The sequence below is a fragment of the Larimichthys crocea genome, chromosome III (assembly GCF_000972845.2).
Source record: "Larimichthys crocea isolate SSNF chromosome III, L_crocea_2.0, whole genome shotgun sequence".
Lineage (NCBI taxonomy): Eukaryota > Metazoa > Chordata > Actinopteri > Sciaenidae > Larimichthys > Larimichthys crocea.
This window is the reverse complement of record NC_040013.1, coordinates 24,347,500-24,363,303: the sequence shown is the minus strand read 5'-3', so window position 1 is coordinate 24,363,303 and position 15,804 is coordinate 24,347,500. Positions and strand designations below refer to the sequence as shown.

Genomic DNA, 15,804 nt, shown 5'->3' with positions numbered 1-15,804 from the left:
CCAAAGAGGTGTTTTAGAGGCTGATTAGACCCTCCTCTCAGTTTGTGTTTGATTAACATTAGCATTCATGATTAACAATTATTGTTTAGGCACCCATAATTATCCACAACAGTTTTAAAGAGTTCAAAATAAGTCTTTAAGTTATACAATTTGTCTGCCTAAGACATCAAGTTCACAAGCACTTAAGGCAAAGAAGCAACTCATCTATCTAAAAAAGATATTGATAGGCCACTACTTTGTAATGTTCAGCATTTTTGCCAATTTATATGGTGCAAATTAATTGACTGAACATCCAACACAGGTGTAACACACACAGCACACGACATGCTATGGACAGAAAAGGTAGTCAACACTAGCTCGGATGTGCCAACTGGTTTGACATCCTGAGAAATGTGACAGGTGTGTTAGATCACCACAGACACCTATTTGGGGTCTGCAGGGCCTTTGAGATGAACTTAAATCTCTAACAAGACTGAGAATAGTGAAAACATACAATGTTGAGATATATTACATCCTGAATTTTGGGTGTAAAATGGTTAAAGGCAGTTTTCTCTTTGAGAGACACTGTTAGTCTTTATATTTGGACATTTCTCTGACATTCCAGTGCTCTCTAATGAAATTTAAAGTGAGCAGTAACATAAAATGTAATTTGACTTCACCACAGTGGTTGATTGTTAAGTAGTCTCTGCAGCTCTGTCATTTAGCTATCTGTAAAGACATCCCACAGTCAGTTTCTGTTATTGGTGGCCAAGCCTCTTTAAGTAAAATGGTCATATCCACTTCCTGTTCGCCTCCCAGGGATTCCCTCTCGTGACAAAACACATCAAAAGCTATTTTGAATTTTGGCGTAGGGTGTTTTCTCAATTTTCCCTCCTGATTTTAATTAAGATAAAAGCGCTCTACTTTCACTCACAGTGTCTTGGGGCCCAGAACCTCTTCAATTTGGGACCGTGGGCCTTCTGTGTGTGTGTGTGTGTTATTGTGTGAAGACTATTAAAGGGTGTTTAATAGCCCTGATAAAGCAGGAGGTGGAAATATTTTATTCAGACTGTCTGAAAAACTCAGCCATTAACGCAGAACTGCTGATAATGCGCTGAAGGATCCTGAAATCAGACCACTCGCAGCGCTGACAGAAATTTACAAGCTCGCTCTGAATTACGACGAGGTGTCATGAAAATAATTTCCCCTGCTCGAGAGGCACGCTTTCACGTTTTAAAATCAAGACAGTTTTCATCCGACCTGCTCGCTTGCCACTTTTACAAGGTTGTTCACACTGAAAGCAGCCTGTCTGATGAGTCACTGTTTAACTGGCTGCATAGTTTGAAACTGGAAAGCTGTTTTTGCTGCTCTACTGCTGCCTACGGCAAGCTGAGAGGGGAGTGGATTCTTCATCTCAATGGTCCTGACCCCAACCATTGACATATATTAAAATGGACAATATGTCTCCAGATATGGCCACTGCCATGTAGCACCAGAGCCAGAGTCAATGCAGTAGGGATTGGGGTTCGAACCTTGTCCATACACCCGGCCGACTAGTCCACAAGCACAGTTTAGCTGTCCTTTTATAGCGCTAAATAACTAATTAAAACCTGACTTATCAGATAAAGTAACCCTTGAACATCAGCATGATAAGAACAATCTAAAATGGGAATATTTCCTTTGATGTGTTTGACCCATCTGTCGACTTGTAGGGCTCGTCCTGGACTGTGCCGTCACCAATTGGGTTTACACTTGTTTGACCATATAACAGAGCTTTATCCGTAGAAATGTGACCCTCAATGTCTTTCCCTGGCTTTGAATGTTTACTCTGTCACCTTTACCTTTGGGCCACAAGCTACTGTTGATATGTTGTCTATTGCTTATCTCCAATAAATGAAGGCACTTGAGCAGAAATACAAGAAACAATCTCAAAGGTCTGTTTGTCCCCTTCATGAGAGCCGCCCACCAGACAGCTGTGAAAGACTGTAAGACTTCTAGGGTTGTAAACTAGTTCAGGGCTTGATGATATAGTTATTCTTTACCGTATGAAGCGTCTTCACTGTTGTCTTTCATTTTCACACTTTGCTCTGCTGCATCATTCTTAAGCCGTCTGTCTCTCACAGCTGGCACCATCTCAGGTGAAGAGATGCCAATCATAGCGAGGACCAACATCAAGGAGCACCGTGACAGCTTCTCATGTGAAAAGTTCAACTTCAGACTTCACCACAACATCACCTTCTACGTCTACGTGTCCAACTTTAGCTGGCCAATCAAGATCCAGGTTAGTGGCTCCACTAGGGAAGGCTCCACGGTTTGGTTTGTGAGGAGGATGAAGGATAATGACAGCAGAACTGATGTTTTACATCATTTGAACTCATTGGTGAATAGGAAAACCAACAGGCTTATTATTTTTATTGATTCATCACTCTTCTATTCTTTCTAGAACAGCAAAGAAACTAAATAAATAAAAATCCCATCAAATTTTCCAATGCCCAAGCTGAAGTCTTCAAAAAAGTACTTGGGGCAAGGAACCATAATCAGAGGTGTTCAATTTGTAGTCACATAAAACAGAAGAACTACTACATAAACAAAAAATTGATTCACCTGATTTATCGACCGATTGTTCCTTTGCTACAGGCAACAAATATGTAAACCCACAAAGACGGATACAGATACTTAAACAGAGAAAGAAGGAATCCGAAATAACTGAAAACTGAAGACAAAAGTTGGGCAAGAAAACAGTTCGGTTGTTACAAGAAACAAATCACTGCTGTGATTATTAGAGCCGGGTTGTGCTGTTTCCACAATCAGCTCAGGGTTCTTCATGTTCTTTTTAATCTCTACAATATGTGATCACAAAGAGAGAACTCTGATGCTGAACTGGGTGATGATGGTAATGATGACTTTTGATGTGAAGTAGGTGTTTAAATTACAGGAGGGAAGGCCACAGAGTGAAGCTGACTGTCAAGTTGATCTCTGACAAATCTGAATCCAAGAAAGGAAAGAAATGCTCATCGTGTTGGGTTGTAAATTGACTTTAGTTCACTGCATTGTGCAAGTGCTCCCCATTAAATTACTTGTGTCTTTAATTTGGTGTTAATTTCTTCTGGTTGCTGTTTCTTTGCCCCACACTGTAAATCAATTTTCCTTTGGGAATAATGAAGTTATAGAATTAATCAGTGAATAACACAATACAAGACACACGTCTGTTGAATTTAATAGCATATTAGAATGATTGTCACGTTTAGTGCAAGCCAAGAGATTTTTAATATTTATATAATGAACTGATTCAAACTTTCTGTTTGACAGACATCCGTTTCCAATAAACCGATGTTTGTCAAATTAATATTTCTTGTGCTTGCCAAGAGAATTTTCTGCAATCTTTCCAATGTTTTAGACATGAAGTTTATTGCATTCACTACGACATCTGGTTTACTATTAGAATATAACAATATTTCCCTCCTACAAGTTTAAAAACTGCTTTTGCTTTTTTGGAACATCACTGTTCTTAAAGTCAAAGAAAGAAGAACATTGTCAAGATTAAGTTTAAGCCCTTAATGATGTAAGATTTAACTCTTACTAAAGGTTAGTCATGTTGTAATTGGCAAAAACTAAACAAACATTACTTTATAAGTTAAATATATCGTACAGTTATATCGAATCTCCTTCCTAAGTACGTCAGTGAAGCGCGTGCATCATCGTCATCATCGTCGTCGTCATTGTCATCATCATCTCCAGTTTTTCAGGAGCTGTCTCTCAGCAAAACATATAGCCCTGACAGGACGTTGAGCATAAACTATTCTGAAAAGTGTTTGGCAAATCTGCTACCACATTTAATGATCTGTGAGTTTTCCAATGTCTCTCCATCAATTATGCAGCACCGGATTAAATCTCCAGGCGGCAGCCACACACACTAAATATTCACGCACCGGCCTTATGATCCATTAAATTGAAGTAGACTTTTAGCGGTGATATTTTAAGATGACTGTCATGCAGGGTGCGGGCTGTGTGCTGATGGATGGAGTCAAGAAGTGACAGAATGGAGAAATTAGGAGAGAGTGAAGACAGGCTGGCTGGTTAACTGATGTTGAGACTCTCCAGTACAGTCAAAATGTCCAGTGTTGAGAAAACGGAGACTGCCTAATTGACAGATTGAGGGAGAAGGACAGCAGGTCTGGAGACGGATAAAGACATAAAGCATAAGATGGATGGATGGATGAATGGATGGATGGACTGATGAATGGAGAGATTGGATGGGAGAATGATGAATGGGAAGGACTACGGTAGCTGGTCGGTTACATAAAGTTAATACAGAATTAAAATACTGTTTGAGACATGAAATGAAGCCTCACGCTGGAGCTCATTTGATTTATAAATAATATTTATAGTATAACGCTCACATTAATTCATCTTTTTATTTCCATCGATAAATCCTATGAAGAGACTTGAGGGCAAAATGCACGCATTAACCCCAAAGGCTGTGCTTTGAAAGGGGGGATTATTTAAATTTAATCTAAAATCATCACACAGGTGCTGTCAGCCTGGTTTATCACAATATATTAAACTCCATGTTATCCAAAAACTATTAAAATTATATATCTCACACTGGCACATAAAGGTACTTTGGATTACAGTTTGTATTATACATCCTTTTCATGTTAAGACTTTGTTTTATAGACATGTCGATTAATGACTTTGTGGCCTTGCCTGAATATGAACGTTTGCGATAACTTGATTGATTATGATTAAGCGGTAAGCCCGTAAACTCCTTCCATCTTTCCCTGTCATTGGATCACTGACCCAATACAGTAGCCAGTACATTGCTTATAAACTGGACATCTATACAGATGTAAGTAACCAACCTGTTAATAATCAACTGGATTATGTGGTCAGAGATTTAGTTCACGTTGGTTCCTCTAGCCTATGACTGTAGACTGTAGTCCCATTCAGGCTGGCTTTGTTAGCGATTTACCACACTGACAGTAAGTATTAATGCATCTTATGTGTATGAAATCTCACCGTGAAAGCTTTGTTTGTTCACCATTTGTGAACATAGTGCTTATACCTTTCCCCCAAAATAGGACGTGGCTTTGGCACTCGCCTGTTGAAGACGTGTTGCCAGTTTGACGTAAAAAAAGAGTCATACTGTTGCACTAGGTGACAATTTATGACCGTACATTTAAGGTTTTTAATTTTATTTCCGCTGTTATTAGCTGTTATCCGATGAGGATGAAGAGTATGCAGTTGCCAAACAAGGTTACACTTGAGTGATTAAAGCTTGTGCGTTGCCTTGCAAGGTACTACTGCCATAAGGTTTCACATCAACAACAAAAAATGGTGCTGCTAATGGAGTCACTTGTATTCAACAATGGTAAAATGTTTTTCTAATTGACGTGTTTCCCGAAACCCAAGATAAAATGTACTGAGATCAAGTGGAATCATAATTTGAAGTCTAATCCCAAGCAGCTTGTGTTATCACAGCCATTTGTTGTAGACAAATATTACAGAGTGTCCTGCACCTCATTAAGGGTCGTTTGTCCATCGATTGATCCTCCTTATATGCATTTCCCATTAATGCAGCATTATCAGAGCTCCATATATCTGCTGGTTGAAAGGTGATATGATAATTACCTCAATGAGTGCCGATTTTTTCCGCCATGTCAGATGCGCCTGTGTGTAACACGAGAAGCACTCGGCGTCCGGTCTTGTGACCTTGGTGGCTTCTGACGCCAGAACAGGGCGAGCATGAGAAATTGTCCTGAGAATTGGTAATGACCCAGTATGATATATTTGATCTAATAGACCTGTGCACACACACGCAACCAAAACAGCACAAACACCTCACAGCAGCAACAGATCCCCACAGCTACCGGTCAGGAAATGTGGAATAGTTATGTGTTACTCTTAATGACCTTCCATCTATTATCATCATCAGTCTCTTTCTCTTCTTTTAGTGACCCTTTAGTTGTGTATGTGTCAAAATCTGGCAGTAGAAACACCAAATTTGATGTAGTTTGTGGTAGTGAAAGAAACACACGCACTGATAAACAGACATAGTTCACATGGTCTGGATGTCAGGTCCTTCTTTAATCCACAGGAACCCTCGGGTTACCCAAACTTTACCGTAGGCCTCTGCTGAAATGAATTCTGTCGTCAACTTTCTTGCAGAGTGACAGCGCTGTCTCACTGATGGCACATGAATCACTGTTTTACTTATTTTTATATCTCTTCTTTTTGTCTGAGAAAGCCTCTTTATGTCCTGTCAAAGAGCACGGATTATTTTCCCCTTGCTCAAAAAACATTTTCAACTTTCAACAAAAAAAAAAAAAACAAAGTCAAGATTTTTATACGCTGCCTTTTTTTTGACTAAGACTGTTTATTCATTGGTTCAAACCATTAAAACTGTCATGGCCGGCAGGCAAAAGAACAGAAAAACAGGGGTAGCAATGAAAGGCAGATATTTTAGGCAGGGCTGTTGCAATTCAACAGAATGGGGGTACGCAGGTTTCCAGGATGCTGAGACAGACATGGGTCAAAACCAGAAAAAGGCACTTCAAACTGGTAAACAAATCCATCAAGCAGCAGGCAATAATCAAAAAGTCCAGTAAACACTGAGGTAACATGTCTGAGGATCAACGGAAAAACAGGAAGGAGCTAGAGAACAAGACATTGTGCACACAGCTTGACTTAATGATGGAACAAAGGAAGTTAACTGGTATTTGTAAAGGCTGATGAGAAATGCCGGTATATGTGAGGAGATGGGCAGAGAAGTCCAGATAAATGCAGAGCAGCTGTGTGGATGGGTGGGCCAGTCCAGGTGATGGGGGAAATGAGAGAAATGTGGAGGACTGGGTATGAAAGATGTGAATGACTGCTGTTAATAGCAAAGTTGGAACATGACGAGTAATGCTGATTGCCTAAAAGCCATTTGTAAAATAGCAAGACATGCAGCAAACAGACTTATGAAATGAAATAAAATGTAGAGCAGTTCATCAGAAAAATAACCCCACGATCAGAGCAAAGTGACCTCATCCAGCAGGTCTGAAACTAGATAGAAAACTATGGAAAGACACATATCCAGTATATGCACGCAGACTAATGTGACCTGTGAGTGTTTTCCTGGCAGCGTCCTGACATCAGCAGGGAGCTGAGGGCTGGTTGTAAGGCTCAGGGAGGTGTCGGGAATGGTCGTTCTGCTGGAACAGATTTTAAATGGTTCTGTCATGCTGACCTTGCACCTTCGTCCTCACTTTGCCGCACTCACCATCGTGACACAACATTTACCAGAGTGTTCACGGTTTAAATGTACGAAGGCATCAGCCTGGATATTATTCAGGATCCCTTTAGCAGTCCAAACACACACACACATTACGTCATGGACAGATATATCTCCACATGTTTCCATCCTAGGAAATAGTAAAGATCTATCACATGCAGATTATTCATTTGAAATATTCATTTGTTGTTTCAGAACTTTGACTTTAATAGCTTTAAATTTTAGACTCGCAGAGCTTTACTTCCATTATGTCCCACATTGCAAATGCCGTATATCTCATCTGGTGAAACTTCAATTACGAAAGTGCAGAAAATCAATAGAAATCATATACGATGTGACCTGAATGTAATTAAATAAAGATATGTCACTGGCGAATACAAATCAGCACCGTAATTTGTTCGTTTTGGCACCATATTTCCACAAACTAGGACCGGCCTGGATTTGTTTCTAATCAAAAAATCATGTTTTATTGATTGAGCCCACAAACATTATGGGAACATGACCCAGTTTTTCTACTCAGCTCTCTGTTTTGAAATAACTAACTGTTAATTTAGCCAGACGTTGTATAATTTGAGACCGTAACTGTTTCTAATTTGAACTCTGTTTGTAATTTAGCAGAAAATGTTATCTCAACAACAAAAGGACCGTAATAACTTTTTTTAAAAATCGACCGCGACGAGCCTTTTGTTTCCAACCTTTATGTCTCAGGCGCTGAATTACAATCGACAGCATGAACAAAACACGCTTTCTGCTCTTTTTAATATCTAATTTGTGTTTTTTTGCTGAACAGTACACATTTGTTCTTGTGTCCGCTTCATCTGTCTCCATCCTCTGCATCACAACCTATAGATCAGCTGATTAAAAGCCTTCTGTCAGAGGTTAGCAGCCATCTTGTTGCAGACGAACCAGGGGCTGGTGGATTTGATTTGCCGTTCAGCGCTTAGTCACTTATTTATCCTCTGCTCCTGCCATCATTAAATAGGATGCCTCCCCTAATCAGATATCTGAAACACACACACACACACACATGCACAGAAACACCCTCTCTTATCATGTCTGTTACAAAGTGTCCTTTATTGGATTAAAACAGAAGTTGACCAATACAACACACACACACACACCGACATAGAGCAAGGTCTATCTGATGCATCTGACTGAGGCAGTATTATGTTCCATAGGGTGGACGAGAAGAGTGAAGGCTAAGTGCTGCCCATTTCACCAGACAGGAAGTCAGCAGCAACATCAGAACAAATTATAATATGGTCGCGTGGGAATACATACTGGGTCTGTGTTAGAGCCCGGCCACGCCATCATTCATAACAGCAAAATTTTGGGTTCTGAAATCGGACTTTGGGTCTTTGAATTGAGTCTCTGTGATCAGTGGATCAGAGGAAAAAAAAGTAAATCTGTGCAGAGTTTTTGCTTTCGCTCAACTCGGGTGAACTTTGACTAGTAAATTCTGTGCCGCTGATCAATTGCATTTTGACAGTGCTGATCTTTGAGAGAATGAAGAGTTTTATTTCACCCTTCTTTACCCCACAAGATATATATAGAAAAAAATGATATCCTGCGCCACCAAAGAGACACGACATAATCTGCAGCGAGGTATGAAACTGGAGTTGATGGTACAACTCTTTGTCTTGAAGATTTTCATTGAAATAAATGCCTGTTAAATCACAATCTATCATTGAATGAGTTATCACGACGGTGACTGTGCCTACAGATCACTAATAAAAGCCCGTGCATTTGCAGTATTGTGAACTTGGTGGTGCTGTGGCATCCAGGTTAACGCTGCCAACTAACTGATCTCACTTCTCTTTGGAAGTGAGATCCAAAGTTACGCCCGCAAAAATCGTTTGAAGATCTTCGAGACTGTTACTTTAATGTTCAGTTGAGTGACTGCAATGGCCATTTGTGACTTCTAGCAGCCCACTACTACTCTACCACCTATTCAACCAGCCCTGCACCAAGCTTTGAGCACCAGTCTAACCAGGGACTTACACCTTAAACTACAGGTCTCCGAAAGTCGATATAGCACACCATCCTTTTGACTTTTGACCATCAGAAACTGGTGAAATGATAATAACAGTTCAGTGTCTAAACAGCGTAACATTTTAATGGTTTAACAGTGATAGGAGTGAATATTTATTACACTCTGAAAGTAAAATAAGGTCATGTAAAGCATCAAAAAATACCTTTATATGGAATATAAAGGTGTAAATTGCTGATTAATGCAGTGACATGACATCATTTGTTTACAATCTGTTGCACTCCCATGACATAATATTGCCTTTATCCAGCAGTATACTGCATAAAGACATACTTCACACTTTGAGCTCATTTAAGGAGACATTTATCCGCTTTTTTTACAAGGCATTTGGCAGTTATTTGGAAGACTCGACTGTTTAATCAGACTCTAGCGAGTTACTGATGACGAGTGATTAGTGAGAGAGATAATTGAACATGACATCATGAGGGAGATGACATAAACAACAAATGAAAATCAGACGTGTCAAGTGGAAAGACTTTCTCCGACTGCTCTGGGATTATATCATGTTGAGTTTTCCCTGCAGTTTGTTGAGCTGAAGATTGACGCAGAAGTGGCTCCTAAGCACCTGTTAAAAGGAGCTCCTTCACATATGGCAGAGCTGGATTCATTTGCATAGCATGTAGGTGGAGGCGGCATTTGGCAACTGCCTCAATTTGGTCATTAGGTCCTCATGAATATGCAAATGAGAAGGAAGAATGCGTAGTTAACACATGTTGGTCCCTGGGAAATTCACATTTGCATTTGTAAACATGCTGATGTTAACGTATGTGTTCTTAACTTGACTTAGTTATTGCAGGAATAAAAACACTGTAAGGTGGGCCGGCAGTAGCTCAGTCTATTGGGACTTGGCTTCAAGTCCCGCATGGACCAAATATGGAAGGTGGAAATTTGAAGAATTGCATGTCTATGCCTTGTACTGCATGTGTGTGTGTATCTGGGTTAAAATGCATGTAAATAAATTGAGTGTAAAAAGTGTGATTAATAAAGTATATCTTCTTCTTCTTCTAGGTAAAATCAGTGTATAACAGAGTGCTGTACAACTACTTCAAACCTGTTTGACAGGGAAAACACAAACTACCCAAAGTCACAATAAAAACCATGAAAAGTCTGAAAATATTGAATTTTCTTCTCAATTAGATGCCACATAACTGTAAAACAACATTACTTTGGATGGTTGAATTTAATATAGTTTGATCTTGTACTAAAATTTTAAGACATACTTTAAGTTTGGGCTGTTTTTAATCTTTGAAGTGCCTTGTTGAAGGCTGTATGCTGTTATGCTATAACATAAATTATTTGGTATTGCAAGATGGAGAAATATTGTGGGAATGAATGACTAAATTAATAGAATTACAATTGATGGAACTCATATATTCTCCAGAAATTACATTTGTTTATTACTAAATTATTTTTCATAACCACGCTGCGGTGACAAATGTAATTGCTGCCTGGTTTATGTTCAATGACACTTTGATGAGTGTATGAACATTTACATTTACGTGGATTTATGTGGCCCGCCGGACTTCCAGGTTGGGGTTCCAGTGAATGGCGGCCATACAAAGTGCAGGACTGTGTCAGCAGAGTCCTGGGTTTGCGTACAAACTCAAGTCTCTGGTCAGGTTTAGGCAACAGAAGAACTTTGATCTGATTTTTTTTTAAATGATAATGAAATATTTTGTCTCTGAAGTCACTTCTGACTCTTTCTCTATTAGAACAAAGCTTGCCAGTGCTTGGCCTTCAACATCAACATAAACATGAATATTTCCTCATTATGTCGATCGGCGTTACAATAAAAACTAAAAGGGATTTGCTTCTATTTTCTTCTTGGAGGAGTTTCTAACCAAATTATTATTCATTTTTATTTTCCATTTAAGTGTCATGTCATTAGGGACGGTGTTTAGCTCAGTTGGTAGAGCAGCCACCCCGTGTACAAAGGCTCAGTCCTTGTCTCTGTCCGCATTCCTGTCACTCTTCAGCTGTCTATCGAAAATAATGCTTGAAAAGGCCAAAAAAAAGTGTCATGTCATTAATTAATTTTCATACTTCAGATTGTTTAAAGAGCCACTGTTATAATAATAGTCTAATAATCTAGTTTGCACTGCCAGCTAATGACGTCTGCAGCAGTCAAGTGTAGTTGTACTGTAGTGTCAGTGGTTCAAGAGGTAATATCAACTTACAGAGGCCAGTGCAGCCACATTTCTTTGTTGCGTGCTGTCCTTTAAACAGTTATGAGCAAGTGTGTGTCAGTGACGATCCGGTTTTCCTGCCTTCCACCCAGTGTGTATGAGCAGCCTGCAGCCCTGTCGCGGATGAAGTGAAGGAGAGTAAATGAACCGATTCCTGCTGCTTTATCTTTACCCAGCATCGTCTCCTCTCCTGTTCCCTTCTCATCATCTTCCAGTCCTCATTCATCTTCTGCCACAGCTTCTCCGTAGAATCTCTTCTTGACCCGTCATACTGCTCTTTCTTTCCATTTACTTTGCTTTTGTTGCTCTCCTTTCTTTTATTGATTAGCCAAACACCTTTTTTCATTCCAGGTTTTAACAAGCAGTCCTGAGTTCAGGGTTAGGGAAATAAAAGACAGCCCACTGCTGTCACAGCTCAAGGCCTTGTTCCCAGAGGGCCACTGTAGCCCTTCAGTAATGGCTGGACTATAGAAGCAAGGTCCTTGGTGTCCTCTTTACGTCATTCCTGTTCCTCTCATCTCTTACCTCTGTCCCCTCATCGGTCCCTGTCCCTCTCCTGTGGTAATTGCTGTTCTTGCTTCGAGATTAAAAGAAAAAAATTGCCCCTGAACAGTCAGTTGACCTCTGATCTCGAAACAATTATATTCTATAGGAAAGAACACAGCAGCTGTTTGCTCCGTGTGGTTATTTCAGTGTTTATTTGTCACAGAATCCCCATCTGTAGCCATTTCTCTTTGTATTCTGTCATCCCTGCACCATTTCCTCGAGTTATATTCTGTATCAGAACCAGCTCTGTGTCAGCAGTTAGTCATCACACACTGTGCTGCAGACGCACATTAAACACGCAGTTTTAAATCTGAGAGGTGAATATGCTTCGAGGATTCAGTAATTTCCAGGTAACTCGTGGTGCGCACACTGTGTAAAGCAAACATTTCTTTAGTTTACTGATCAGGTAACTCTTTTCGAAAACATCTCAGTGCTCAGGACGATTGTAAAATCTTTATGTAAGAAATGTTTCCAAAACTCATGGGAACTTAAAACTTTATGAGAAAGAATCACAGATGAACAGATGCCTCCTACACATTCATAGACGACTGGGGATGCTTTCTGACTTCATGAGCTCCTCGTTGTGACAATTTTATAGTGAAGACAGCTCGCTACATGTTACACAGGGTTAAACTGAACCCACTTAACACCTAGTGCTGATTACCTTTAAAAGACACACTATAAACAGACATGAAGAATAAAGAAGTCTATAATAACTGCTTCAAATGACAATGTGAGAGGATTCTTTAGCTCGGTTCTTTAGCTTCCCTCTTATGTATCTATGGAGCTTCATAGTGAGTGTTTCAGCTCTGCAGGTCACAACTTTACTCTTTGGGTTTCCCTCTGAACGCTCTCAGGACTCATGTTCAGGAGCACGAGGTGGCAGAAGCTCTAAAAACCGCTCCGTACGCGACCTGCTGAGCAGCACACAGCAGACAGAGACAGATATTTCCCTCAGGAGTTGGTAGAGACCAAAAGCAGAGCGTACTGTAACTGCTGGATGCATAAACTGTTTGCTGACAAGTTAAAACCAATTTAGAAGGTGACGACATGTCAGTGTTCACAGATTGTTTCTGTTGCCTACATGTGGCATTGCATCTGTAGGGTACTCCATAATAGTTTAGTCCTCACATATAAGATTTAGGAAACATAATGTCCAGAAAAACATAGATATATAATAATCTCCTTCTCACCCCGGCGGGGTGGTATCCGTGTCATCCTCAAGTTTGGGTCCTCTACCAGAGGCCTGGGAGTTTGAGGGTTCTGCGCAGTATCTTCGATGTTTCTAGGACTGCACTCTTCTGGACTGAAGCTTCAGATGTGGTTCCTGGGATTTGCTGGAGCCACTCTCCCAGTTTGGGGGTTACTGCCCCAAGTGCCCCCACTACCACGGGGACCACGCAACCCTTGACCTTCCACATCCGTTCCAGCTGCTCTTTCAACCTTTGATACTTCTCAAGTTTCTCATGTTCCTTCTTCCTGATGTTGCGTCAGCTGGAACGCCACATTCTATCACCCACTACCCTCTGGCTTATAACTATAGATATCTATACATATAATATCTATTTATATATATATATATATCTATATATATATATATATAATATATCTATATAATATATATATATATATATATATATATATATATAATATATATTTGATATATATTATATTAAAATAAACCAGTTCTGACAAGTTCCACAGAACAGATTTATCACTGCATTAATTTTTCCATGTTTACAGTAATGTGTGCGCTCTTTGTTTGTGTGCGTTCAGCTCGCATCATGCGTACGTGTTTGTAACGGGGTCAGACGTGTGTGTGTGTGTGTGTGTGTGTGTGTGTGTGTGTGTGTGGCTCTGCGGTGGTGGTGGATCAGGAAGAGAAGGGTGTGGTCTAAACAGCTTATTGATTATAGTTGTTTTTAACGACTGCAGTTGTTGTAAATTGAAATGATGGCTGTTGGCTGGCGTGTGTTGTGCGACTGGAAAGTGTGAGTGTGTGAGTGAGTGTGTGTGTGTGTGTGCGTGGGAGAGATAAATTAGGAGGAATGTTGGAGTCTGTATTAATTTGCTATATTAAGTGTAATGTTCACAATGTAGTACACTCTGCTAGATTGTGTTTTCGTGCCTTGCCTCTTATGAATATTTATCGGGAAGTTTTTCGAATGCATGTTTATCCACTGTGCATGGATGTGTTTTGTTTTTCTTTCAGAGTTAGTGTATGTGTGTGTGTGTGTGTGTGTGCACTGCACATCCATAATAAGTCTTTATATTGTCAGGCGGTAATGATGTAAATTGCTGCATCGGAGGCCTGAATGCAAAGCCAGCCTCTTTTCTCCCTGATGCCTGTATTAATGCTGCGTCCCTCTGGACCAAAATCAGCTTTTCTGCAGGTTTTTCACTGTCAGGCCATTTTACCTGCTGCACAAATGCCGGTAAACCTCTTAAGCCCATTCTGGCCCATTTCTTTCTCTCTTCCCCTCCCAACTAGTCTCAGAGGATTCAGCCAAGACAAAGACACAGCCTTTCCGGCTATTAAAGCCATTTAAAGGTATCCCCATGTTGAACATGCTTGAAATATATTGCTGTCAAATGTATTGTGATGCCTGTGATCGGTATTTTTTTTTATACTTCGTAGTGTCTGCTTGCTGCAGTGCTGCACCAGGGGCTTGACTAATTTTAAAAATGGATCTTTGGCAGTCCACCTGTCATGAGGATCAGATGATGTCATATGCTAATTTTCACATCAGCGCCCTCAGCCGTACCACTTTGACATCGTCTTAAAAGTTTCATAAAGGAAACGACAAGACTTTAAAGGCAGTTAAAATGAAATATATATGCGGCTGTTCACCTCTTCGTTTAAAAATGAAATTGAATGAAAAAAAGAGTGCAGGTCTGCAGGCAGGGATGGTTTCTGATGAAACAGCTCAGGGGAAACATTGAAGCGTTCTGCAGATTACAAAGAAAAAGCAGTGTAGTTGTTACTGTGAAAATAAGAATAATATGTAACTTTATTTGTGTTTATTTCACAGAAATATTTCTCATGAAATGAAGTGTGCTTTTGTTGAGATCACAAAAGTGAAGAAGTTAAACCACCATGAAAATAGAGGGCCAAGGTTAAAATAAGGAATTTGTGCCAACAGGCAGCTTTAGATTTTTGTAACCAGGCTGGTGATAGACAGTTACAAAGTAGTTTAACTTGCCTGAACTTAACAAAGCCTATCAGGAACACCTATACACCTAACACATACCTTTGGCTCTGACAGAGGGCACACATAACCCCCATTTTAAAAGCCCTGCACTGGTATGAACTACCTTTGTGACACGCTACAGAAGCATGTACCAAGCAGGTCCCTCAGATCCTCGGCATCTGGACTCCTAGTTGTCCCTAGAACGTCCACAAAGAGGTTTTTTTACTTTTATATCTGGTGCTTATTTACTGTACAGGTCTTATCTACTTTTACTGCAACTGTTCTTAAATTCTGCTTTGTAAACCTGAAGTTTGGTGAGGCCGCTTTTAGCTACTGCGGCCCCCATCTCTGGATCTGAAGGACTGCACCTCTGTAGACATTTTTAAAAACAACTTAAGACATCTCTTTAGCCTGGTTTTACCTAAGGTGCCTCTCCATTCACTGCTGAGTCTGATCACTCCCTTTTACTTTTTACTTTTATATCTGGTGCTTATCTTACTGTAACTGTCCTAAATTGCTTTGTACCCTATAGGTCTTAATTTTCTTCTTATTTGTTTCGTTGTTGTAGTGGTACGC

At 40.1% G+C, this 15,804-nt stretch overlaps 1 protein-coding gene across 3 annotated transcripts in view; it reads left to right on the top strand.

The window, feature by feature from the left end:
• atrnl1a (attractin-like 1a) overlaps positions 1 to 15,804 on the top strand; it is a 241,016-nt gene that overhangs the window by 119,280 nt on the left and 105,932 nt on the right. For all 3 annotated transcript variants that reach the window (XM_019263833.2, XM_019263831.2, XM_027278322.1), the window contains one exon: positions 2,103 to 2,260. In XM_019263833.2, coding sequence (XP_019119378.1) covers positions 2,103 to 2,260 — 158 coding nt within the window. The remainder of the gene's footprint in view (positions 1 to 2,102; positions 2,261 to 15,804) is intronic.